At 43.5% G+C, this 27,485-nt stretch overlaps 2 protein-coding genes and 1 long non-coding RNA gene across 4 annotated transcripts; 1 reads left to right on the top strand and 2 right to left on the bottom strand.

Moving 5' to 3' along the window:
• The first annotated feature begins 723 nt into the window (after window positions 1-723).
• Adora3 (adenosine A3 receptor) lies at window positions 724-16,797 on the top strand. Its single transcript, XM_027940244.3, has 8 exons — window positions 724-1,761; window positions 3,745-4,347; window positions 4,857-5,017; window positions 10,461-10,550; window positions 11,988-12,335; window positions 13,489-13,555; window positions 14,376-14,476; window positions 16,416-16,797. Exons 1-8 carry the CDS (start codon window positions 1,409-1,411, stop codon window positions 16,484-16,486), a joined length of 1,794 nt encoding a protein of 597 aa, XP_027796045.2. The 5' UTR covers window positions 724-1,408; the 3' UTR covers window positions 16,487-16,797.
• On the bottom strand, window positions 8,788-9,962 carry LOC114096758 (uncharacterized). Of its 2 annotated transcripts, none has more exons than XR_003583481.3 (2): window positions 9,536-9,962; window positions 8,788-9,295 (listed from the first exon to the last, which is right to left on the bottom strand). It is a non-coding gene; the product is annotated as an uncharacterized lncRNA (long non-coding RNA). The 2 variants fall into 2 exon arrangements; XR_004618741.2 differs by having other exon boundaries at window positions 9,552-9,962.
• A 2,640-nt stretch (window positions 16,798-19,437) lies between the features above and the next one.
• On the bottom strand, window positions 19,438-24,205 carry C10H1orf162 (chromosome 10 C1orf162 homolog). Its single transcript, XM_027940309.2, has 5 exons — window positions 24,121-24,205; window positions 23,296-23,359; window positions 22,824-22,918; window positions 22,510-22,559; window positions 19,438-22,290 (listed from the first exon to the last, which is right to left on the bottom strand). Exons 1-5 carry the CDS (start codon window positions 24,155-24,157, stop codon window positions 22,147-22,149), a joined length of 390 nt encoding a protein of 129 aa, XP_027796110.2. The 5' UTR covers window positions 24,158-24,205; the 3' UTR covers window positions 19,438-22,146.
• Between the last annotated feature and the right edge of the window lie 3,280 nt (window positions 24,206-27,485).

Here is a 27,485-nt window from a genome sequence, read left to right as displayed (position 1 = left end):
TGTGCAGAAGAGCTGAAGAAGAGGAGCCTGACAGGCTCTTACTCAAATGCCTCATTGAAAAATGTTGACTGGAAAACATATATAGGTGCCTAAGGTGAAAATTACGAACTCTTCATCCCACTTCTGTGAGCTTAGGTCCAAGTGTTCCTTCTTGCTGTCTCTCTAACTTGCCTGGTTGAAATGACTTCTGTGGGGCAGCTCTGAAAAGCACCTGGACCAAATAACAATTGCATCCAAGCATTTGGTTTCCAGAAGCTGGGGACCAGGTGATCAGCTTTAGAGAAAGGGGGTTTGGTTCCTGGATAGAAGCCTGTTCCTATTTGGGCTTGGGGAGCAAGAGTGGAAAAATTTGCCAGCTGATTATGTACACACCTTACCTTTCCTCTTTTTTCTGCACAACTGGTGGTCCTCTTGTCTGGCTGTTCCTCAAATAGGTCTGACACAGGCCAGTGCAAGTGAGAAGACATCTGAGACTTTTCTGGGGGTGTAAACTGCAAAGGCGAGATGGAGGCTCTGCAGTGAAGCTCCCTGGACATGCTGAGCTTTTGCTCTCCTGAGCGGGGATTCTTTGCTGGTCCCTTTGACAAAGGATCCTTGATGCAAAGGCTGGGTACCAGCTGTGCTCAGCAACGAGTCTACACTTGCAGCTGAATTCTCCGTGCTTGCTAGTATGCACCAAGAAGGAATAAGTTCTGGCTAAGGTTAGGGGGCTGTTACCAAAATCTAATTCTTATTCCTCTGCTTCCCCTGTGTGTGTGTCTTTATCACGGGATCTTTCTTCGAGGAAAGCGGAAAGCAAGGGTATCATGTAGTCAGTGTTTCCAGCTCCTCCTCCACCCACCCACTCTCATCCAGTGCCTGAATGAATGGATTCTGAAATGTAATCTCATCTTGAGCCTCTTCTGTGCTACTCACGCCACCTTCTACTGTTCATTCCATCTTTTTGCTTAGAGTCCCTGGCTCTGTACTTCCTCTTGGCCTATCTCACTTCCTGAAACACCCTGAAGAGGGTTGCTTATCTTGATGGGGCTTGAAAAGCCCAGGGAGGGGGTGGCGGCAGAAGAAGGCACAGGCCTTGAGTGTGTCCTGTCTCAGGAACTAAGAACAGCAACACTTTCGGATTCAGTACACAATGAACTGTCCTCCGGGTTTCTGGGAGATCAGGGATGTGTGGCCCACAAAGGGGCTTGGAACCGGTCATCCTGTGATGGGTTCTGTCTAAGGAGAGGGTCTCCAAGAGATTGCCCCACCGCGGAAGAGAAGCAGTGAGTGAGTTTTGAGTTTCAGACTTGCTGCCTGTAGACTTCCAGGAAGATGTCTGGCAAGAGCTAGGTTCACTGGCTGCGAATCCTGCTAGATACGAATCCTGCTGGCCCACGGGTCACCTGGGAGGTTCCTCTGGGAGAGGATGATGTCTGACAACAGCACTACCCTGCCATGGGTCAGAATTCCTTACATCGCCTTGGAGGTTTTTATTGGACTCTCTGCCATGGTGGGCAATATACTGGTCATCTGGGTGGTCAAGCTGAACCCCAGTCTGAGGACCACCACCTTTTTTTTCATTGTCTCCCTAGCCCTGGCTGACATTGCAGTTGGGGTGCTGGTCATACCTTTCGCCATTGTCATCAGCCTGGACATCCCAATGCACTTCTACAGCTGTCTTTTCATGTCCTGCGTGCTGCTGATCTTCACCCATGCCTCTATCATGTCCTTGCTGGCCATTGCTGTGGACCGATACCTGCGGGTCAAGCTCACTGTCAGGTAACCTGCTTGAAGAGGGATGGGATGCTGCAGGGGTCTGGGTTCAAATCTCTGACCTTGCCATCTGACCTTGAGCATGTTATTTAACTTTCTCAATTTCTGTTTCCTCATCTTGGTCAAGGGGCTACAAAGTTCAGATTGCAGGCTTTTCCAGTGAAAATGAATTCAAATTAGCCTTTGACGTTGATAGAAGACAACAAATGTCTTCTCACTATATGGTGAGAGTTTGTGAGATTTTAGCAATGATGAGCTGAGACTTATCATTGAGAAACAGGAATGTTTTCAGAGGAATGCTCTAAGCCCTTCTCCACTGACCCTGGGTTGTGTTCAGTCCCCAGAGGAGCTAAAAAAAAAAAGTTTGATGCATCTTTAATAGAAAATGCTGTTGAGTTTTAGAAATGAGTAAAACCTACAGCAAAGATGTTTTAGGAGAAATTGGAATAATTGGAATAAGAGGAAGACAAACAGAAGGTTGTGTTGCTTTGCAAACGTAGGCTAGTATTTTAACTTTGCTTCCTATTCTCTGCCTGCCATGATGTTGAGAAAGGGGTTCTTAGAATGTATATTGTCTTTTTCTTCTTCTTGGGAGGTACGAGAGCTTTCCCCCTCCAAAAAAAGTTCTTCTTTGTACAAAGAACATGCGACTCTGTGAGGAGAACACACTGCTAAGTGGAGAAATTGAATTCCCCACGTGTCCTAATTGCATTGGTCTTGGGGGGAGAGCCTGGTGAGGGAGCTTGCAAAGCTTTGTAGGTAAACAAGTCTGGGTTCAAATCTCTGACCTTGCAATCTGACCTTGGGCATGTTATTTAACTTTCTCAATTTCCGTTTCCTCGTCTGTGTCATAAGATGATGCTCTGATTAAGATGCTCTGAGCCAGACTCATCTCCTTTCAATCACAAGTCCACCATTTCCAGCTTGCTTATGTTACTTGTCTGTGATTTCTTTTATTTATTTTTTTCACCTATAAAATGGGAATAATAATTGCACCTTCCTCATCAGATTCAATGTGGTAACACATGCGAAGTCCTTAGAAAATTCCTGTTCCATAGACTGTGCTCAATAAATGGTAGCTACAATTACTATTCTTTTCACCATTGCCATCCATGAAATGGAGATTATCATAAACATATCTCCAGTTGGTTGTGAGTGTTAATTGAAGTCTACTGAGTAGAGAGCACTTAACAATATTAGTGTCCCTCTTGCAGTCTGTGTAGATTGCTGCCAAGAGGGACATTTCAAGGGGGAAACGGGGACTCCCTGGATAGTCTGGTAAGGGCTCTAAAGCACTTTGACATGACCATGGCGACTATTCTATGCCTGCCACAATGTTGAGAAAGGGGTTCGTAGAATGTATATTTTCTTTTTCTTCTTTTTGGGAGGTACGAGAGCTTTTGTCCCTCCCCTAAAAAAGTTCTCCTTTGTGCTAAGAACATGTGACTACGTGAGGAGAATAGACAGCCAAGTGGAGACATTGAATTCCCCATGTGTCCTAATTGCCTTGTCTGTGATTCTTCTCTTTTCTCTTGGGGAGAGAGCCTGGTATGGACGACTCTGTAGATAGACATACAGGGGCAGATTCGGGGAGAGGGAAGGGAGGGAGAGGCGTAGTGTAATTTATGAGCCTCTGCACAATAGCCAGGTAGGTGATCCCTGGAGACTTCGATACATCTTACACGCTAGGCATTGAAGAATTCCTGAGCTGCAAATGGAGCCGTGACTGGAGTGTGCAGACACCAGACTCTAGACAGCATATCCCTGACCCATTCTAAATTGTTGTTCTTTAGAGAAGTCCTGCTGAATTGTTCTCTAATCAGTGTCTGCTCGTCTTGTCTTAGAATCACCATAGACTATCAGAGCTCTCCTCTTTTAACAGAAGATTGAGGAATCGAGAGGGTGTGTGCTGGGTCCCCCCACCCTCACCTCCTCCCCTATCTCCATAATTCCTGCTGTGAATTCACTGGTTCTTTTCCATTCGAACAGATACAGGAGGGTCACCACTCAAAGAAGAATATGGCTGGCTCTGGGTCTTTGCTGGCTGGTGTCCTTCCTGGTGGGATTGACCCCCATGCTTGGCTGGAATGGGAAGCAAACCTCAAGGTACCCCCAAAATGACACCTTGCATCCATGCTGTTTCCGTTCTGTCATGAGCATGGAGTACATGGTCTTCTTCAGCTTCTTCACCTGGATCTTCATCCCTCTGATAATCATGTGCACCATCTATATGGACATCTTCTATGTCATCCGGAACAAACTCAATCAGAGCTTTTCTGGCTCCAAAGAGACAAGTTTGTATTATGGGCGGGAGTTCAAGACAGCCAGGTCCCTGTTTCTGGTTCTCTTCTGGTTTGCTCTGTGCTGGCTGCCTTTGTCCTTCATCAATTGTATTTTGTACTTTAACATTGAGGTGCCAGAGTATGTGATGCTCCTGAGCATCCTGCTGTCCCATGCAAACTCCATGATGAACCCTGTCATCTATGCTTGCAAAATAAGGAAGTTCAAGGAAACCTACCTTTTGATCCTCAAAACCTGTAGAGTCTGCCAGTCCTCTGATCCCACCAACCCAGGCACTGAGCAAATTTCTGGGTAGTTGTCCAGGAAAAATGCCTCTGTCTCATTGACCTTTGGATTCAGCATCAACACTGTGGGCCTATCCTTCTAACCAGGTACCCTTGATTCCTTCACTAGGTCGGGAGCCCAGTGAAGGCTAGTTGCCTGCAATGATACCATCACTACTACCTTCTTCTTCCACTCCATTATTTTTTCCTTGTTCTTCTCTAATTCAATTTCCTGGAGGCCCTACTTGAGGGATAGTGTATTAATGACTGTGTTCCTCCTTCCCAAACAGAAGGAGTCATGGAACTGGAAGGGTGTCTGCTTGACTTACTGACAGGAGGTTCTAACTGGGATGGACACCTATGTGATGGTGTCTGAGTTCTAGAAGAGAACCTGCTCTCAGAAGATTCCCAGAAGAGGGTGGGAACAGGAGGATTGAATTGAGCTGAAGGGGGTCATACACTGCTGAATTCACCCGGAGATGTATTTGTGTAAATAAAAGATGATCACTAACTGTTGTATGGCTCTTTGCTGGTCAGTTGGGGCTTGAAGACCCAGCCAGCTGCTTGGGCCATTCAGCCTGCTGGTTACCTGGAGCTAGATGGCATGCTCACCTTCTTACCAGTTTCCCCAGGACACCCTGCTCCTGATTCCTGGGCTGATCAGAGCACTTGCCAACTTTATAAACTATTCACCTATTGTTCGAGAAAGAGCCCTGATCATTTCCCCTAGCATTTCATTCTAAGAGGAGTAGTGGGTGTAGGGCAAAAAGAGACAACCAACAGTTTATTCATTGAATACTTTCTCTGCATCAAGCATTCCATGTGCACAGTCTCCTTTGGTCCCAACAATCTGTGAGGTAGGTACTGCAACTATTTTTTTTATCTCCCTTTCACAGAAAAAACAGACTGATGCAACAGAGAAGTTAAGTAACTTGCCTGTGATTCACATGATTAACAAGTAGTGGATTTAAGCTCAGGCCTGCCCTAGGGGAAAAATCCAAGCTTCCTGCCATCTATTCTCAGACACTAAGGAAGCGCTGATAACTTCAAATCCAAACTCTCAAGCTCACCTTATGTACAATTAACAGATGGATGGGTTCAAGCTACAGTGTATATATGTGACAATTGGTGGGGGTTTTGCCTTAGCTACTTTTGCTGATCTTTAATTAATCAGGATATTGACAGGACAGGTGTCACTCATTATTGTTCCCACATTGAGTGTGGCTCCAGGCATTCCAGGAGCCTCCAGGCATCTCTGGCTTGGCCTCCAAATCTGCAGCTGTGTGTGGACGCTCACTCCAGGTGTATTAACTTGACAAGTGCAGCAGGATGAAGGTTCCAATTAAACCAAGAGCATAAGGGTATCTCAGCCATTCCTGGAAATACTTCCTAAACCTAATCTTGGGCCAGAGCCTGGTAACCAAATTTATCTTGCTAACATTGCTATTTTAGCAAAGGGTCCTTATTTCTCTTTCTTTCAAGCCAGGAAGTATCAAGTTTGAACTTTACCCCTTTCTTAATTTTTGGTTTTAGTTAATGAACATCCCCAGATAGAGGTCCTGAGTTTATAAACTCTACCCTGTTGGAGAATGAAGGGGAAGTGCTGTCGAGCTCTGTTTCCTGGTAATCTTCACACTATGACTCTTAATTTACTCTCTAACCCAGTTGCTATAGCAACATGTAGCCCCTGCCCGCCCTTTATTTTTTGGAAACTTGATTTAAAGTCACTACTTCCCTCAAGTCAGAGCACCTAACTGTCCTGGTCCTTTGATATCATTCGACGAGCCTTAGTTCCTGGGTTTCAGAACTGCTTTTTTTGTTGTTGTTTTTAATACCTTTATTTTTTATGTGGTGCTGAGAATCGAACCCAGGGCCTCACAGATGCGAGGCAAGCGCTCTACCACTGAGCCCCAGCCCCAGCCCCAGCCCTCAAAACTACTTTTATTTTTTTCTCTCCCTTCCCCTTTTCTTCCCTGAACCCCTGATTGCCACAACAGCTTGCATTTTTTTGCCAAATAGGAATCTCTTGAAATAAGGTGTTGCACTAGCCCAGAGGAAGTCCTTAGAGAGAAAATATCCTTTTTAGAGTAAACTCAAAAAGACGAACCAAAAATCATTGGTGAGGAGGTTGGTTAGACATAGGGAGAGCCACCCTGGTTTCAGGTTTAGAGATTAGTGTCACGGGAGTCTCCTGTGGGTCCTTGTGCAGCCAGATAGTAAAGGGTAGCTGTGGGCTTCTATTCTAAGAGAGTAGGTTAAAGGACCACCCAGATAAAATGGAGATTTGCTTCCATCTTCTCCATAGGAAGAATCTAGAACGAAGGTGAACGTTGAGTAACTGGGTTTGCTTACCTTTTAAAATTATTATTTTATTGAGTTGAGTGTGAAAATAAATAAAGACCTGCTTAGTGAGAAGAAGCAAAGTCTATTTATTCTGAGCTTGCTGTAGCAAAGAAGATGACCACCATCGCTAGCCTTTGGAAAATGCTCACAGGCAGGCAGAGGAGTGGGAAGGCTAAAGGATAAAGATAAACACTAAAATTTTAATGAGCTTATCTGAGCATTCAACTGGGCTGCACTAGACAGCAAGTAGTTGAGGACGACCCTGAGAGGGGTTGGGGTGGGGGGACTTTTAGAAGGCATTTGAGGAAGCAAGACAAATATATTTGTACATTATTTGTATAACTGATCAAGTGAATTTTGATTTGATGTATTTATCGAAGTCCCACATTAGAGGCCAGTTGGGTGGTTTCTGATTAAAATTAAGTGCTGTTTTATGGTTTTACACTGAGTTGGTTTCAACTTGACTATGGAGAAACTCAAGGTGCTGAAGCCACTGAAGTCCAGGTAACTTTTTTTAACAGAGGGTAAAAGGAAAGACTTCAACTGTGTCCTGATTGGAAGGTGTTAGGATGGGGAACTTGTAGGCTAACTGAAGTGGGGGCATTTTGTATGATTGGTTGAGGGTGCATATCTGGTTGGTCCTAAGTTGGAAGTTGGGACAAAAATTGGGGAATGGCTGGGTGCAGTGGGGTACGCCTGTAGTCTCAGCAGCTCGGGAAGCAGAGGCAGGAGGATTGTGAGTTCAAAGCCAGCCTTGGCAACTTAGTGAGGCCCTCAGAAAGCTGGTGAGACCCTGTCTCTAAATAAAATACAAAAAGGGCTAGGGATGTGGCTCGGTGGTTAAGTGCCCCTAGATTCAATCCCTAGTACAAAAAAAAAAAAATGGGATGACATCACTTATTAATTAACTCCTAGCAATTTGTGGGGATTGTTATAGGGTTTATTTTTGGCTTCCTAAATTGTCACTAGAGATAATAATCTGATTTCCTTTAAGCCTAACTTAGCACAGGCTGGTTTATTGTATATTATAGATAAGGTGTTGGCTTTTGAGCGGGTTGCTGGAGGTTATGAGTCAGATTTCTGTTTTTATATGGTCTCGCCATTGTGTGTATTCAGTTTCTTACAACTAAGTGCACATTTTCTACAGAAACTCTGCCTTTAGATACTAGAGCTGAGTGGAAGGAATAAGAAAGTTTGGGCCACATCTTGCCCCAGTCACTCAGATGACACAGTATGTAAAGTCTTTTAGTAAACTCTAAAGTGCTCTACAACTTTATATATTGCTGCAGTTGGGGAAACAAGTATACTATAATGGAAAGAGGAATTTTTCTTTTTACTTGTTCCCCTTACCCTCTCCAAATGTAGCATCAGATCCCAGTGGCTTTACTGGGTGTGTGAACTTGGGCCAGCTCCTTAAATTTATGAACCTCCATTTTCCTCATTTGACACTCAAGTCAAAGTGTTTTCGTTTTTTACTTTTTAATATACAAACTTGAGTAACTACAGTAATGAGTCTCAAATATCCGTTATCCTGCTTTAAAAATGATCAATTTATGGTCAACCTTGTCTCATTTGTGGCCACACCCACTTGCCTTACTCTGTTGTCCTGACATGAAATGATTTCATCTGTAAACATTTTGGTTTTTGTACTTATTAAAGATGTTTTAAAGTTCTCACTCAGCGTATTCTTAGTTCCCATTTGCCTTCTTATTGACACATCTAAATAGAATAAAAATTAATTCTACCCTGCAGGTAGAGCAGTGGAACTCACAACAACAAGCTGTACTCAGCAGGCTAGGACACACATCGGTCATTCTCTGTAACTCTAGCCCTTTCATTTGCTTTACATGTGACATTTTCACATCTTGGGCATTTTGCTGTTATGTATCTGCGCACAATCTGTTCCTCTTTCTGCCAGCATTTTCTTTGGTTTCATAGTAACGTTTCTGAGCAATATTGAGCAATAGAGCCTTGACAGAGGAAAGAACTGCTTTTAAAAAATAGGACTATGTGGGGCTGGGGATATAGCTCAGTTGGTAGAGTGCTTGCTTTGCATGCACAAGGCCTTGGGTTCAATCCCCAGCACCACCCACCCACACACACACACACATACACACAAAAAAAATAGGACTATAATATCTCTATTAATTATTCACTGTAGCATGAGGGATTATCCCCCCAATTTAGAGATTTATGACAATTATATCTTGTGCTGTCCTGTCCGTGAGTCAGGAATTCAAGGGATATTTTGGTTGGATGGTTCATGCTCCTGGTCTCTCATGAGGTTACTGGGTCTACAGTCATCTGAAGGCTTGATTGTGGCTGAAGGATCTGTTTACAAGGTGGCTCTCACACGCCTGGCAGATTGGCTTTTTTCTGCCTGAGCTTCTCTATAGCCTGTTTGGTCCTCAGGACATGGTGGTTGACTTCCCCAAGAGGGGTCAGCATAAGAGACTAAGGTAGAAGTTGCAAACCTCTTATGATCTAGCATCCAAAGTGTACACCATAATGTCTGCCATGTTTTGTTGCTCACACAGACCAGCCTGTATGATCAATTTCAGAGTGACCATACATATGGGCATGCACACCAGGAGCCATCTTGAAGTCTGGCTATTATAATACCATGATCACATCTGAAACAAAATTAATAATTATTTCTTAATATTTCTTATCCGTATCAACTACCTAATGACATGAATTATTTTAAAACAGGATGCAAATAAGTATTTGTCCCTATGTCTCTTTAATCCAGTTTAATCTATGGGTTCTCTTTCTCTTCCTTCCACTCCACCCCGACCCCCCATGCAATTTGTTTGTCAAACTCATAGAGGTTTTTGAAGGAGTAAATGAATTAATGTAGGCAAAACACCTACCATGATACAAACTTACTGCTGGCCCAGATGCTGAGTTCCTGTGTGTTAGAGGAAGGCTCTCCTTTCTTGAGGGAAGACATTATTGCATGATCTAGAAAACCATCCACATCCGGCCCTTGGTGAGAGTGCTAGCTCTGGAGTGTGATAAGTAGCAACCAGCTTCAAGAAATTAAGGTGGTTCAAGGAGTCAAACTTAAAATGAGTGGTCAGAGGATGAGTCCCATTAGGAATCAGAGGAAGCTGCTGCCGTTGCTGCTGCTTCATGGACAGACCTCCCTGATTTGTCCCGGCTCTATCTAGGAAAGCTCTCAAGAATACTGAAGACTGCTGCCCGGGCTGCTGACACCTCTGCCTGCTCCCGTGTTGCAGATTCAGACACAACTGCTCCTGACAGCTGGCATGCTCCACTCCTAACCACATTCCCCAGGTGAGCCGGCAGCATTCCCCTGGGAGTTAGGTTAGTTAGGAATTTTGCTGGGATTCCCCCCCCCCACCCCATCTGGATAGGCATTTGGTCTCAGGAGTGGTGAAGGGGCAAAAGCAGTGGCCTCTGATAATACCCAGAGCATTAGCAAGACAGGGTGTGGTTGCACACCTAATGTGTGCCAGCAGCGACGTGTGTGTCTGTGTTCTTCTGAGTGTCGGCACAGCGCCATGTGCCAGAGTAGATTTATCCAGGAGGGGTGTCTCCATGGCTATTTTTGGCTCTGCTGGGAAGCCCAGAATATTCTTAGTTGCCCCATAAATAATAAGTTTGTGTTGGTAAATGTCATCCCTCTGATGAGGTGCCATCGTTCAGTGGACAGTTGGGCTAGCTATACACACCAGTACTGCTTGCAATAACCTGTGGTTCCCACTTTTCACTGATCTCTCCAAAGAGGGGTAAAACTCTTAAGCCCAAACACACCTGTTTTTCCTTGAACAGATCCAGAAATTCCTGAGGTCCCTGGGTTCTTCCTGTCGTTCCAGTTGAAGGTCCAGTCATGGGACCTGCTCTCCTTGGCTCTTCTTTCAGGTAAGACAAGAGGAAGGAACACCTCTGCCCTCCAGGCTGTGACCTTCCTGGAGACCTTGCATTTTCTTCTCTCTTCCTGTTTGGAGTCCCTACTTATTAGCTCGAGCCACTTAAATGAGTGGGGAAATAAAAGGTGAAAAGAGGTCTTGTCTCTATTAATTCTCGAACCTACCTCTGACAAGAGGATTGTTGGGAGCTTGGAACCCTTGGTTAAAATGAGGGCTCTGTTTTTTTTCTCTTTTAGTTTACCCAAATTCCCCTTCCCTTCCTTTTTTTCCCCTCAAAAATATCTGTGCAGATGTGTCCACACTACTTTTTCCTTCTGCCTATGCCTGACAACGAAGATGGGACTCACTCAGAGCATGGGGTGTGCCCTGCTGTGTCACCGCTCAGCGGTGTCACCTTTGGAGTTGCTGCATTGGTCTCTGGGTCAGTGTCAGTGTGACCCCCCCACCCCCAACCCCGAGGATCATGCGATCCTCCCTGTGGGTTTTTTAGGAGAACAAATGACATCTAGGATGTGAGCATGCTTTGCAGGTTGGTGACACCCCACGCCTAGCACACAGCAGCTGGAGGGCTGAGAGGGATGAGCTCTGCCGTGCCATCTCTTTTCTTTGCTGGACCTGTTGTGCATGAGTTCCTCAGTAGGCAATATCCTGACGTGATAGAGGTGCCCATGGCCAGTCTTGCATGGAGGAGATAGTAAACTCCTGGCTCAGAACCTGAGCCCCTCTGACTTCAGCCCCATGCAGCCAGTAGAAGCCTCCACAATTTTCACTTTCTATTTGAGGCTGCCAAGGTAGGGTGGGTAGCCAGGGACAGAGGGTGTGCTGACAGAGAACCTCCGGCTCTTCCAGGCTCCCCACCAGGCAATGGCAAGAGGCCTCTAGTGCACTGTCCCTTAGACCAGGAATAGAGACTTCTCTGGGGTTGCCATGTTGGTTTCCTAGGGCGGCCGTAACAGAATACCACAGTCTATCGCTTAAACAACAGAAATGTACTTCCTCACAGTTATGGAGGGTAGAAAGAAGTCCAAGACCAAGGTGCCTGCAGATGTGGTTTCATTCTGATGCCTTTCTCCTTGGCTCATTGTAGGCTATCCTCTTGCTGTGACCCCAGATGGTCATCCCTCTTTCCATATCTTAATCTCTTATTCACTTATTAAGGATGCTAACCATATTAGATTAAGGACAATCTCCTGTGATCCTACTTTAACTTGATTACCTCTTTTAAAGACCTCTGTCCAAAGATATTCTATAACCAATTTTAGCAGGACACAGCTCAGCTGTCTACCGAAAACAGGCAATTAAAAACCAGCCTCCAATTCTTTAATTATCTTTCAGGTGGACAGGCGGGGAGAAACTGCAGCATGCTTGGAAGAATAACAGTGTGTGTGTGTGTGTGTGTGTGTGTGTGTGTGTGTGTGTGTCTTCACAGATGCCATGGTCATGGACAAAAAAGTGAAGGAAAGCTTCATGCTAGGCACAGCTTCTGCCAGCTGCAATTACGACGCCCACTATAAGCATCATACCAAATATTGGTGCCGAGGCTATTTCCGGGATTACTGCCACATCATTGCTTTGACCCACAACAGCACGGACCGTGTGGCCCTGAAGGACACAGGAAGCCAATTCATCATCACTGTGTCCTGCCTGACCAAGGAAGACACGGGCTGGTACTGGTGTGGCATCCAGCGAGACTTTGCCAGGGTTGACATGGATTTTACAGAGCTGATTGTGACTGACAGCAGAGGAGGCCAGGCCAACGAGTTTTGGTCTGGAAAAGGTAGAGGCTGTCAGTGGTTTTACTTGGGTAACCCAGGGGGCTGTGCATTTGTCGGTGTGGTAAAAACTCAGAAGATGGGAGTACCAACTCAGGCTCTCCCCTGGTTCTCTGGGGGTGACATGGTCTCTCCCTCCAAGGTATGGTAGTCATGCATGGTGCTGGGATTAATTGGGAGTCTGGGGAAAGCGAGTGTGTCTGGTCCCTGGGACCACTGTCCACTGTTGGAACATCCCTTCCCTTGTGGCAAGCCGGTTGATAGGCCTTGGAAGAGGCTAGTTGGGGGCAGATGCTCACTCATGAACTCCTTCTGCTGAATCCTGGAAACTTCTTTTTGCACCTAAAAGCCTTTGTCTTTGGGGGGAGGGCTTCTTATTGTTTTCACTTCTAGAAGTAAAGACTTTAATCACAATCTGGAGCACAAGGACAGTAGGAAAACAGACCAGAGGACTTAAGGGATCCCCACCCTACCCCTTCCTAGGCTGGAAAGAGATCCTTGTTTACACTTGACCTGCTGGTGCTTGACCTAGCCAATGTCACAGGGAATGTGTGGTGTCATTCACTGTGGTGTCTTCCTGCTTTGTGTGCTTCTGCTTTTATTTCACTGTAGAGCACGTCCTGAGTTTGAAGCTCAGGATGACAGAAGTCCATCTAAATGTGTTCCTCAGTTTAGATGAACACGCCCCTTCCAAATCTTTTCAGAGGAGGCAATGTGGGTGACTGTGGTGGGACTTCTCCCACTGAGTTCTTTGTGGTTGTCAGAAGCATGTGACAGTTACATCACCTACTGATCTGTTCCTTAAGCCGAGGACTGGCCTTCTGGTTGTTCCCACCTATGGGAGTGGCCCTCAGCCTGGGTCTGTTACCACGGGCTATCTGTAGTCCACGTGGGGCCTTCATACAAACCTGGAAAAGGTGCTTCAGGAGCATGGGGTCCAGTGACCACGGCCTGGATTCCACTCCCGACCTGTCCTCTTAGTCTTGATTCCTGTGCAGGGCACATTTATACAACTGTGCTTGGTGCCTATGCTTTGCTGGAGGTCAATAGGTGCTCGCTCTCTGGAGATTGTGAATGGCAGGTAGAGCTGCAGCTGGAAGGCTCCGAGGAAGGACCTGGGTATGGGCCCCACTTACTCAGTAATCCTTTGTGATTCAGATTCACCAGGCAACAAGAACAGAAGCTGCAGGGCTTCCAGAATCATCCACAAGGCCGACCGCTCCAGGTGAGTCTTAGAAGACAGATGGGCTTGGGAAGGGAGTGGAAGGAAGGGATCCAACAACATAATACTACTTTCCAGGTGCATATTACTTTCCACCTGAACTACCTATCCTCAATAGGACTATTTGGTTTCTTAAAAAAAGAATAAATTAATTACAAAAAAAAAACAAAAACAGAGCTCTTGTCTAACATGCACAAGGTCATAGGTTCAATCTCTAGTACCTCAAAAGAAAAATATCTATATATAAATAGTTTAGGACTCTTGTTTGGAAGCAGCAAAAATTGCCTTTAGCTACTTTAATTTAACCCGGGAGGTGGGGGGGGCATTTATTTTAAGGAGTGAGCAGTGTCTCAAATGCTGGGGCTGGGATGAAGCCACCTCTGAAATTGCCAGGAGTATCTGCAGACTTCATCTCCCCTTGTAATCGGCTACTCCTGTATGTTTTTTGCTTCTTTTTCTTTCTGTACTGATCTTTGATATTTCCTTTTTTCCTCCTCCTCCTCCTTCTGCCACAAAATAAGGCATCTTGATTTATCCCTCTCCGTTCATGAGACTGGCCAGTTTGAGACTTCATCTTCCTAATCTCAATTCCCAGTTGATTTCTGAGGAAGGGGCTCACTGGCCCAGCCTGATCAGATGTCCACTAGGTCTATGCATGTGTGGTCCATGGGAGACAGGGTCACTCTAAAGCAATACAATTCCCAGGAGCTACTATGGCTGGGTTGGGAGTGGCGGTTGCAGATCTCAGAAAAGGCGAAATGGAGCAGAAAACCAAATGGTGGTTCCTTCCAAGGGATGTGAAATTGGCTCTAATTCCTTCCAGGATGTCCATCCTTATCATTTGTGTACTGCTTACCAGTTTGGGGATCATCTTTATAATCAGTCATTTGTCCAAGAGAAGGAGAAGTCAAAGGAATAGAAGGGGTAAGTAGCCTTTGGCAGTGGGGATAAGGAAGACAGGAATTAAAGCCTATGAAAGAGGTCAAGGAGCAGTTTTTCAATGAATCAATGTGGCTCCCCTCTTATTGCCTGTGCACCTAGAGACCAAGGTGGCCAGTCCATGGGCTGGGGGAAATATCTGTGTCACGGTGACAAAGATATCATGAGAGGAGGCAGAGGAGCACTGTAGCCTTCTTACTGGAGGTGTGTGTAGACAGGGCGGAGGGAAGCCCTGAGACCACCACAGCATGCCCTTCTTATCTGGAGGGTCACCTGCTTCCACAGCACACCAGCTTTTGGTGGCAGCCTTACTCCTTGATTGAAACATTTTGTTTAGGAATTTCTGGATCCAAGGCTCCTCCTGTCAAAGGAAGGAGATTCTGAGACCCCAGGTAAGCAGGCACAGAGAGGTCTCCTTGAGAAGGGGTGGGTGGGAGAGGACAGTCTCTGGGGTCTTAACCCTAGTCTTGAGGCAAGGAAGTTGCCCTTTAGCTTTGTGTCTCCTGTTCTCTTGGGTGGCTACAGGTAAAGGCCTTGGTAGAGGCCCCCAGAACAGCCAAGCTTCTCCTGTGAATTCCACGTCCTTGGTAAGTTCCATTCTTGATTCTTCTGTTCTGGGTGCTGTGCCCCACAGCGACCTGATCTTCAGGTCTCTCCAGTTCCTAAATAGAGAAGAGACTGCGTGATTTGTTCATCTTTCCCTTTGGGAAAGCATCAGAAACACCAGTGCTGGTCTCAACTGTCTGGAAGATCCTCTAGCCACCATGGGGTGATTCTGCTAAGCTCTGAAGTGCACACAAAGCAAAAAATAACAGATGCAAGTGCCTCTGGCTTTTTAATTTTTTTTTCTTTTTATGCTCAGACACATGTTAGGCAATGAAGACTGTAGACATAATTACAAAATAAACCCCAACCTCCTCTGGGTACGAAAGTGTAAAAGGAACATTTCAAGGAAAGAGGGAAAAAACAAAACATAACCCGAGACACAGGGTGACACACGAGTCTGTGGCCTGGAGAAGCTGAAATCCAAAGCCAAGGCTGTAAGGACTTGTGCTCTCCCTGGGGTTTTCTGACGGTGGCCAGAGCAGGAGGCCTGAGAAAGCAAAGTGGTAGCTCCCATGGTGTTTCTGGCTGTTAGTCCTCCAGGACTCTGGGATCTGTGGAGGGTGGGGGACATGGGCAGAACAACCAGCGACCACTCCCTCTGCGACACAATCACGATCTATGTTTTTGCAAACCAACTTCTTTGTCACTTCTTTAAGGCATGCCCTTGGGCAGCTCTTTATGTTTTTGAACCTGTTTTCTTCTCTGTAAATTGGAACCCCCATTCCCTTACTACCTAGGATTTTCCCTTCATTTCTTCATTCATTCATTCATTCAATAAGAACCATGCTGGATGCTGGATATAATGGTGAGCAAAAAAAATAGCATCAGCCTACATGGAGTGGTATAAAATGCGAGGGAGACAAACCACCACCGAAACACACAACTATAAGGTTGTCACTTGGAGTAAGGGGAAACACAGGGTGCTATGAAAGGTGACAGTGGAAGCCAGCACTATATGTTTAGCAAGGAGTTGAGCAAGCTGTTGCTGTCAAGGTCTGCTTCCTCCCACTAGGGCAATTAAAATGTGGTAACCTGAAGCAAGGGCCCTGCTACTTTGACATTCTTGGGTTCTGGAGAACCCAGTTGCATTCACATCATCTAAGCTTGGAGGAGGCCAACACAAGGCCCAGGGGCCAAGCTTCCACATTGACGGACCAATGAGTTTTGCAGTCATGACATCAGATTTCAGCCCTGCAAACCAACTTTGGTCTTAGTCCCCAGGAAGCTCCCATGAGAGAGTTTGCAATTTTTGCTGCAGAAGCATTCAGGTAGACAATAGATCTCAACTGAATTTTCCTTTTTCTATTCCCCAACAAAGTAGGCAACTCTTGGAAGGTCCTCCTATATGTCCTGACTCCAAAGGAAATGGCTCATACTGAACAGATGTGACTGAAGAGATTTCTTTTATTTAGTTCATAAATAAAGTGATGATGCTACAATAGTATCACCATGACAACTGGCCCACATCTCGGGGACTGATTCTGATCTTTCAGGCTTTCTGAAGGACTTTCTCAACTCTCCAGCAAATCATTTGTGATGAGTTAACAACGGTGACAGTCAGAAGAGCTGTAGTAGATCACACTGAGCGGGGCTACAATCAAACAACATCTCCAGACGTTAGTTCTCCTGCATCTGGGTCAGGGGGTCAGAAAGTCATTTTTATTTGTTATCCAATAAATTTCTGGTCCATGTTTAATGAACTCCAGGGTATGACTAACTCCTCCTAGGGTATTACTGGAAAAAGTATTTCTTGAAAACTTCCTTAAAATGTGTTATATTCCAGCCGGGTACTGTGGCATATGCCTATAATCCCAGTGACTTGGGAAGTGAAGGCAGGTGGATTCCAAATTCAAAGCCAGCCTTAGCAACTTAGCAAGGCGCTAAGTAATGTAGGGAGATCCTGTCTCAAAAATAAATAAATAAATAAATAAATAAATAAATAAATAAAAATGGCTGGGGATGTGTCTCAGTGGTTAAGCACCTCTGGGTTCAATCCCTGATATATATATTTCTGAATTGGTATTAAATGCTGTTCCACCCCACCAAGGGGAGTTAGATTAAATCAGTAGATCTCAGATTCTCTTGAGGAAAAGACTGTTGGCCATTCATCATAACCTTTACGGGAAACTGCTATCAGAGTGAAGGGATGCTGCTTCTGATCAATGAGGAACCAAGAGGCGGTAAGTGACATATCCATTCAAATCAGAAAACTTGAATCAAGATCATGGCATTAGCAGCCATGGGAACATGAGAGATGATATTGTCATTAGGGCCAGACTCTCCAATACTTGGAGCTCTCATCTGCGTAGCTGCACTTCCCTTTCCGGTTCAGTGCCTCTCCTGCTATTTCCGGGAGTTCATAGGGCTCCCCATGCCTGCGTCAGTGGTCCTCATCAGAACCCCTCTCTTCAAAATTCCATAGTTCCTTCTAATGGGGGTGCTGACCAACCTCAGTCTTAGCGATACTCAAGCAGCCCTGATGTGAGCAGGGTTAGGACAGGGAGATTGGCTGTTGATAGGACTCTGCATGTGCCCTTTGTGATTAGATCCAGACTCTTGAACAAAAGTCTTTCATGAGCACAGTGTGTCAGTCTGCACCCTGACTTCTCTCTCCATAGGCAGGGAAGTCAAACCCCTCAGCAGTCTGGGAAGGGATGAGGGTGTGAATACTAAGCCTGAATGATTCCATACAGCCTCCCTCCCTGCCCGTCTCAAATAACATCAAAAGGGCTCCCTTTCCCCTGCACCAAAACAGAGCTCCAGTCCCCCTCTGTGGCCATATGTGGAATTTGCAACAAGGGCCACTAGCCCTCTGGTTCTGCAAATGGCAATCCAGTTCAGGCTCAGTTAGGACATCCCATTGTACAAGGTGAGAGGCAGACATTGATCGATCCAATTCAGGACACATTATTAAAAATAGGAAGCTTCAAGAAAAAGAATGATCAATTTGGTACAGCACATATAATTGATGGCCACAGGACACTGTATACCTTTGATCTTGGGGCTCTGAATGGGAAAGCCAACGTGACTTCTAGCTGTGGGGCTGGCAGACGGGTTTCATATCAGCGTTTTCCCTGAGCTTCCTACAGTCAGCCAAAGGGAGATGACAATTCCCGGGGCTCTGCTGCCCTCGTGGGGCTGGCTGCTCTGTTCCTGCTGTGGCCTCTTCAAGGGATTATTTGCCTAAACCAGACTTTCTCCTAAACCTGGGTACTCCCACCAAGAGCCTCCGCCTTTATCAAACCCTCTTTTACTGGCTTTTCCCTCAAATCCAGCTGCTTAAAGCAGCTGCTCTATCTTGGAAAGACATAGGCTCTCGAAGGCTCTATCACGCCACCTGACTTTGCCTTTCTGGGTCCGCTGCCACTAGTGCTGTGGGGCAGCTATGGTACTGAGGCAAGATGCGAGGAATTTTAGTGCAGAGGACTTGATTTAAATTTTCGTTGTCATTTACTAGCTGTGTGATGTTGAATAAATTATTTCATCATCTTGAACCTCAATTTCTTTACCTTGATTTTTAAACATCATGAATATTTTTTTCTTTTCTTTATTTTTGGTGCTGGGGATGGAACCCAGGGTCTCCATTCGTGCTAAGCAAGCGTTTCACCGCTGAGCTACACCCCCAGCCCTAATGGATTTTTCGAGCGATTTGTGATTGCTGCTTCTCTCTCGCCCCTGCTTCCTTCCCTGTAGAAAGGCTCCATTGGTGTAATACCCCTTGCGGACTCCCAACTGGGACGTCCTGTCTGACGTGAGACTGAGAGTAGGAACTGGGCGTATGCCATCTGCCCTTCCTCTTCCTTTTTAAAAATCTTTTGGGTGTACGTTTCAAAGAGGACGGGATCTCTCCTGGGAGTCCTTAGGGGCAGGCTGAGCCACTGAATTGCTTTTATGGAGCAGGGAAGACTTTCTTTGGTCCAGCTGAGTTGATTATGGAGCTCAGAATTCTGATATCCTCTTCTTTGCAGCTACAGTATAAGCTACGTTCTCCCATGTTGGCCATATTCATGATAAAGATGATATTTTGATTTTTATCTTCTGAGTCCTCTTATTTCTCAGGTGGTTCAGGAGTCAGGTGTGGGGCCCCCTGAAGATGCTCAACATGATTGTAAATGAAGAACTCCAAAAATTACAAAAAAAGGCTTCTAAGGGAAAGCAGGCCCCCTTTCCATCCCTGATCCTCAGTCCCCAAATACCAAGTCTGGTCACCCCCGGCTCATTACCAACTGATTGTATTTTCTTCCAGAGGTATCCTAAATATACAGATACACACTGGCATGTACTCACTACAGGAATAAAGCATATGCAGAGTTCTGTCCAGGAATTTTCATTTAGTAGTATACCTTGCAGATCTTTTATTTATTTATTTATTTTTATTATTATTAGTTGCTCAAGACAATACAATGATCTTGATATTTCTTATATTTGATTCAAATGGGGTATGAATTCTCATTTTTCCACGTGTACAGATTGCAGGATCACATTGGTTATACATCCGTGTGTATACACACAGCAATCCTAGTGTCAGTTGTATTCTGCTGCCCTCCCTATCCCCCCTCCCCTCCCCTCCCATCACTATTCTCTACCCAGATCGACCTTTATTCTCTCTAATGGCTGCACTGGACTTTGTGAACCAATCCCTTCTCAATGGACATTGTTTCAGTCTTGCTGTTATAGAGTTGAGCATGATGAATAAATGTGCAAAATCTGGTACCAGCCTACCTGGGGCTGACTTCCAGGGCCACTACTTACTAGCAGTATGAACTTTAGCAAGTTATTGACCCTCACTGTGCCCCGTTTTTGTATCTAAAATGAGACTGATTATGACCTCATGGGATTCTATGAGGATTCCACGAATAGGTGCCAAGCACTTAGAAGAGTGCCTGGAGTATCAGTTTCAACCAACTTGATTAATGCTGCAATTGAAATTATATAGTGAATTTTCCATGTATTTAAGAAGGGTAAATTCTTAGCAATAGAATTGTTTACAAATTCTTGGAAACAGAACTTACAATATCATTAGCTGTTGCCAAATTGTCTTCGATAAAACTTGAACTGTCTTCGGTCCCCACAATCTTGCCCCCACAGATCTTTAGCAACTTTTTGAATTTTGCTAACCTTATTGATATAAAACATCATCTAATTGTAGTTCTAATTACTATTGCTTTAATTATGAGTGAACTCGAGTGAGTATCTGTTCATATGTTTTTAAGAACCATTAGTTTCCCTTTTGACCAATTCCCATGCTGCAAAATGGTTAAACTTATGTTACAGATTTTTTTTTTATATTCTAAGAAAACTAATCCTTCAACTGTGAGATGCTTTGGAAATGTTTTGCAAATGTGTCATTTGTCTTTGTGACTTTCTTCTAATGGTATTCTATAAATCAAATAAATATATTCTGACTTCTGGGGTTTGTGTCATAAGTTTAAAGACATGACCCACTCTGAATTATTTTTACTCTTATATTTATTACAGTACTTTAATGATCTTTTACAGTTTAGTTTCTGACATACCTGGAATTTATTTTGACATAAGGAGTGAGATGGTTCATGGTTACTTTTTAAAAATCTGAATACCATTTACTGAATAAACCAAATTTTCTCAAATCATTTAATAAACCATCTCCCAAATCTAAATGTCCATATGTATTTTAGTTTAGTTCTGGTCTTTTTTATTCTATTCTACTGATTTATTTATTCATGCATCATTAGCATATTAATTAATCGTACTTAACAAAACAGGTACTTTAAGAAACTAGTACAGAAATGTTATTACAGCAGCAATGTTCATAACTAAAAAGTGGAAACAATTTGAATTTCCATCAATTGTTGAATGATCAAACAAAAGGTGGCATACCATATAAAGCAACTGTATTCAATATTAGAAAGGAATGAATTACTGATACATGCTGCAAAATGGTTAAACTTACGTTAAGTCAAAGAAGCCAAATATTGTAGGATTCCACTTATGTGAAAAGTTCAGAATAGGCAAACATATAGAGATAGGCAGCATATTAGTGATTATTTAGGGGCCTTAGGGTGAGAAAATGAGGATTGACTCCTAAAGTGTGTGGAAATTCTTTTAGGAAGTTGATATTCTAAAATTAGATTTTTGTGATAGTTGTACAATATGGTAAATACATTAAAAACATTGAATTAGTGAATGGATAATTATGAATATAATGCACTCCACTATTGTCATGTATGTAAGAAATAAATTTAAAAAAAGAAAAAAACCCCATTGAATTATACTATGTAAATAAGTGAGGCATGCGTAAATAATATATTAATAAAGTGTCTTTAAAAAATAAAACAAACAGGTGCTTTAAGTTAGCTGCTAGGGCTAACTTTCCTATATAAATTTTATTTATCATTAATTTGTCTTTATGAATTTTTCTGATTTGCTTTCTTATTTAAGTGGGAATTTTAAGGTAAGTGTACCTAGAATTTTTTTTATTGGGATTGATATCTTTAATGGGATTGCCTATATGATTATCCATTGTGATTGGAGGGGAATTAATGTTTAGATTAATTTTTATTTTTGGTTCTCATGTAAGGTTGTTATGCATATTGCATATGCCATAGGAAGGATATGGAAACCCACATTTGAATAGTGCTTTATACAGTATGGATTTTGTATTTGTGTAGAACACTGGTCCTGACTTCTGGAGAAGGTGACTGTGATAGACTAATTACTGATGAAGAAGAATTCTTTTTTGGAATTCTTGATAGATTGTTCATTGGGTTGACTCCTCCCTAGTTGATCAATGACACTGGGGGATTACGTTTTGAACACTGAGCTCTGTCTCATACCCTTTGGGAGGCTACTGGGGAGGCCCTCAGGGAGCTGTCCGTCTGTTGGTTCAAGTAGGAAGGCTAGCAACCTTTCCTCTGGCCAGGAAAATAACTGACCACTGGTCTTGGAGACTTCTGGATCATACTGTCAGATCATGCCTAAACAACTCTGCAGTTTCACATGGCTGCAACCAAAAAATTGTAGAAGACCAGAAAAGAATATGTTGAGATGAGAGGAACTGGAGTCAAGCCTCACTGGCTTGTCGCTTTAACCTGAGCGTAGACGACAGGGTCTAAGTCCGCAGAATGGTTTGCAGTCAAGCTGTGGCTCTTCTTTTCCAAGGGTTGGAAAGACATGCTGGCGTAGGTTAGCGGGTCCTCTCCTAGGGATGAACGCTTCAGAGGGATGGAGAGAAGGAATGAGTGGATTCAATTTGGAGCAAAGTGTGTCTCTTTAGAAGCAGCTGTAACCTTGCAAAGAGGGGACCCAAAGAGATCAGAAGAACTCTTAAAAGAATCCCTTGGAGAGTCCAGGAAGCAGTACAACTACCCCAGTCAGTAATGTGAAACGCAGAGGGAAAGCCTCAGTGCCTGGGAAAAACACAATCATCCTACCTTGGCAGGAGAGTCCGAGTGAGGATCTGGGACCTGGGGACTGTAGTGACCTGCAACAAATACCAGGAAGAAGAGGGACAAAAAGTCTCACCATTGGGGTCTGGAGGAGTGGGGAGCCTCTCCCTTCAATCTTGGGTGAAGGGGAGGGTGGGAGGAGGGGCTGGGGAGTGGGGAGGACAGGGAGGAAGAGAAGGGGAAGGAGGGCCGTTCTGATCTGTGTTAATCAGGTTTTATCTCACACACCCTTACTCACTCTTGGCTATCTCTGTCCTCAGTAACAGACAAGGCTGCCCCATCCCTCAGACACCACTTACATCTTCTGCAGCTCTTAATGATGAGGAAGACCATGGCCGTCAGCAGCAGTGTCAGTAGAACCCCAGCAAAAAAGACCAAGATTAAATCTGCTGTGCTTTTTGGTAGAAAAAGGAAGAGGGTCAACTGTTGAGCTTTTGATGGCTGTTCCTAAAAGCCACAGCGCAGCCTTCCCCACCTGCAGGAGAGCCTGGAGCAGATGGCACCCCGCTTAGTGGGCTGCTGCCCTGACCCACTGGCTGGCAACTTTCTGCTTTGGCGTACCAGAGGCATCTGAGGCCTCGATGAAAGCTGCCAATTCTCCCCACCCTTCTCACCTCAACACGCATTTTACAAGCTTAGGAAACAATTCTTTGTCTGTTTCTGTTCCTTTCTCTCCAGACCCTCCTCCACTGTCCCCAAGCCAAAGCTGTCAATACAAAGTCAAATGCCATGTGGTCACAGGATGAAGCAGACGAGTAAATGTTCATTTACTTGGGACGGCTGGAATGACAGGGTGCAGAGCTAGTGGTCATCGGGGCGATGGTAGAGGAGATGTCTACGAGAGAACATGAAAGAAGTTAGTGTAGCTGCCATTTGTCAAGTAAATGTCCCAAGTGCCTCTCTTACCCAAGTAACCAGTGGAGATTAGTAACTGGGTGACTCTACGTGGGAGAGGATACTATGTCATTTAAAGTGAGTATTTAAACTGGAACTTAAAACCATCAGCTATGCAAATAAAAGAAGAGCCCAGTGTCCTGCTGTGCCCTGTGTCCTCTAGAGAAAACAAAAACAAAAAATGTATGCTGTGACTCCTTCCTCAAAGATTTTCGCAGGAAGCCCTGGGAAAATATGCTCCTTCTGATCTAAGCAAGGGTCTCCAGGCTTGGAGTGAGAACAAGCAGTGAAACCCAGAGCCAGTGTTTCCCCAAGCCCTCAGGACCTTGACCTTAGGAACTGCTGCCCTTTTTGGCTGGTCATTTTGCAGGGCAGCTGATAACAATGTCCTGCCAAAAGCAGCCACAATAGTTTCCCCCCAGTGTCTAGAAAACAAATAGGGGAGGAGGAAGGGAAGTGAGTTAGATTCTCATGAACTGCCCAGGTGATCTATTCAGATTTGGAGGGTTAGCAGTCCTTTCTGGATCCCCTTTTCATTTCTGAGGCACTAGAGTCTGTATTGTGATAAAAGATGATTTTCCCAACCTGAGAAATGCACTAGCCGGTGGTGTCCCATTATAGCCCCTTTAGCACAACATCTTAATCTCCTAGTTTGTTTTTACTTTGTAGTGAGGCCCGTAACAGTTCCTGTTCTGAACTCACCATATTGGGGCTTAGGTTTGGAGTTCCTTCCTCCCATGCTGTCTTTACCTGAGAATTAGAAAAAGGAACCTCTTAGCTTAAAAGGGGCCAACCACGGAGGGACCCACTCCGAGACTGATGCTAACATAAGGACAATAACAAGGAGAGAAAGGTAAACTGTGGATGTTGAGGTGCCATCACAGGTCAAGCCTTTACCTGGTATGCTTTGTAGGTCCAGAAATGAGAACTTATCACCAAGAATTGACTGATTGCTCTAGAACTGATTCCCATTCACAACTCACAGTAGACTGAGGTACAAATTGACATAGGAATGTGTTGGTGTAATCGGTGCTTACTATCAGAACCCGTATGAGCTCCAATTAAAACCAGAATTTTGCTTGTTAGGCATTGAATTGAAGTAAGCATAAGATGAATGAATGATTTTAATACTGAAGTGTCTTCCAAGTCTGAGGCATCTACCTCACTTTTCCCTGGCAGTGTTGGGTAAACTTTGACAGATTCCTCTTAGAGGCCCTTCTCCAGGGGCCAGCAGACACTTCTGTTCACATATTGTCTTTTCAAGTATGCTGATATCCTTGTCTAGATTTCTACCTGTTATGTTAAGCCTTCTTTATTTGTGTTTTTTTTTTTTTAGCCAGAAAATATAAAATATCTAAAGGCAGAAAAGTAAAAGCATCTAAACCCCTACTGTCATTGTTAATATTTTAGTAACTTTCCTTTTAGTCTTGCTCCATGCATTCTATTAAAGCTGCATGAGATACTTCTTTAAGATGTTGTATCCTTTTTCATTTTGCTACTGAGGATTGAATCCAGGGGCACTTTACCACTGAGCCACACCCACAACCCTTTTTATTTTTTTATTTTGAGGTAAGGTTGCTGAGGGTGTCACTAAATTGTTGAGGCTGGCCTTGAAATTTTGATCCTCCTGCCTTAGCCTCCCAAGTTGCTGGGATTACAGGCATGCACCACCACACTCCGCAAGAGGTTATATCCTTTGTTTTCACTCAGCATTTTATCATACACATTCTCTCATACCACTAAAGACTGTAACATTTTTAGTGATGATTGGCATTTCTGTTATACCTGTCCCCCTTTATCTGTGAGGGATTCATTCCAAGATGTTCTGGAGATGCCTGAGACCTTGAGTAGTACCAAACCCTGTACAATAGATATAATATCTTTTCCTGTATACATGTACTTCTGATAAAGTTTTATTTATAAATTAGGCATAGTAAGAGATTAACACCAATATAGAACAATTACAACAATATGCTGTAACAAAAGTTATTTAAAACGTATGATTATTTATTTCTGGAACTTTCATTTCATACTTTCAGACACAGTTAACAGGAAGTAAGCAAACATCTGGCAAGTGATAGTTTGGGTAAGGGGGGATACTGTGTATAACTTGCTTTACCAGCTCCCCACTTGCTGATAGAAATTATTTTCAATTTATTTAATTAAAGGACAATGAAACAGAAATTTTTGCACATAAGCCTTTATATGCATCCCTGATTATATTTTAGATGGCCATGATTTTACTTCATATTTAGATAAACATGTGCTAAAACTTTTTGGCTCTACTTTTTCTGCTGAATTTTAATATAATTTATTATGTTATATTATACATAATATAATATATGATATGATATAATATAATGTAATATATTATATTTAGGCAATCAATGTCATCAATTGTTGATGTGTTTTCATTTTTCAGTTCTTAAAAGTTAATTTCCAAGTTCCTGGACCCGGGGAGGGCTGGGAAAAGAATACCTCATTGTCATTTACCACCTACAACATCAGCAATAGCATCATTAGCAAGTACCTTACAGTTCACCAACATTTTTAAATAATCCTGCAATGTGTAAGAAAGGTGCCTACAGGAAAATTTGGTGAGGAGTATTAGCCATGAGACACAAGGCACACCATTAAGTAGCGCTATAATATGTATACATGTGTGGACGTAGTATCTTATTATATATATTAATTCATTGTGTAGAATATAATATTTTGAAGGTATTGAGGTATGTGTTTGTACTAAAGAGGGAATTCACTTACACTAGATCTTATCATTAGGGAGGTGGAAAAGGAGAGCATGGTAGGTCTATGTAAAATTCTGATCCTTACATTAGTAGTTCTCAATGAACAACCATTTCAATGAAGTGTTACTACCTAAAATAAGTTAGAACAACCCACCCGGGAAAGCAAAACCCATCACACAATGCCAAAGGGAAATAACTACTTACAAATTCAGGCCAATAAAAGCAGAAAGCATATTTCCCTTTGAAAACAATATTTTAAATGTTTAACAGAAGCAAAAAGTTACAATAGAAACAGCTGTATCTGGCACTGGAGAATCTTGCTCATTGCCTTAAAATTCATCAACTTTCTAAATGCAGCCATTCAAATACAATCCTTCCCCCACCTAATTAAAAAAAAATGATAGAAGCTAGTAACAAGTAGACGGCGTTGTCTTTTGGTGAGCGATTATTTTACCCAGATTAAAATTTTGTGAAATGCATTTACCTTTTAAGAAAAACTCCAGACATAAGAGGCAGTTTTCTAAGACTGAGCCTGCTTCCGTTATGAGTCCCGTTTTGCAGAAATGATGAAATAAAAATTACCAGCACTGTCACTGTTGCCTTTAAGCTGTGTGTCATAAAGATCCTGTCTAAACTCAAGGATGGACTTCCTCTTTAAGGCCAATGCTACATTAAAAAAAAATCCTATAAATAGTTAGAACTGCTTTTATGTATTTTGACACGTGAACTTCAGAACATAAGAGGATAAGGTGAGTTCATTTCTAATTGTTTATTGTTCACTTTAATCACCCTGCCAGATATTGCAGAGGTCACCACAGTAGGACATTATTATTGTCATCAAGGACCTAATGATCATATCAATTCCTACCAGGGAAATGAAGCTGATAAAGAAAAATGAAGAACAAATAGTGTTAAGTATGGCTGTGCAGATGTCAAATGTGTTCAGAGGGCTGAGATCCCTTTAGAGGGAAGGTGATTCATTTATGTATAAATATTTATAAAATATTATATTTATAAATATTCATAAAGTAGTATTAATTAGTACACACATCAGATAGACTTTATGGACCCTACAGTGGGCTATGTACTGAGAGCAAGGCAGAAAATTTCCTTACCTTGTCTCATTGTAAAGGGGCATAAGATATAGAAGAGTGACAAAGACATAGAAGAGTGACACTTGGTTAAGGGACATGAAGGAAAGAGTGCTAGCCAGAGAGGGAGTGATGGGAAAATGTCTTTAGACAGGGTGGACCACTGGGGAAGGCTTCTTTAGTCGTGGGCCTTTCCACTGAGAATCGAGAACGTTGACATGAGAAGGGG

Source organism: Marmota flaviventris, chromosome 10, assembly GCF_047511675.1.
Source record: "Marmota flaviventris isolate mMarFla1 chromosome 10, mMarFla1.hap1, whole genome shotgun sequence".
Lineage (NCBI taxonomy): Eukaryota > Metazoa > Chordata > Mammalia > Rodentia > Sciuridae > Marmota > Marmota flaviventris.
The sequence above is the reverse complement of the archived record's forward strand: the minus strand, read 5'-3'. Positions and strand labels throughout refer to the sequence as shown.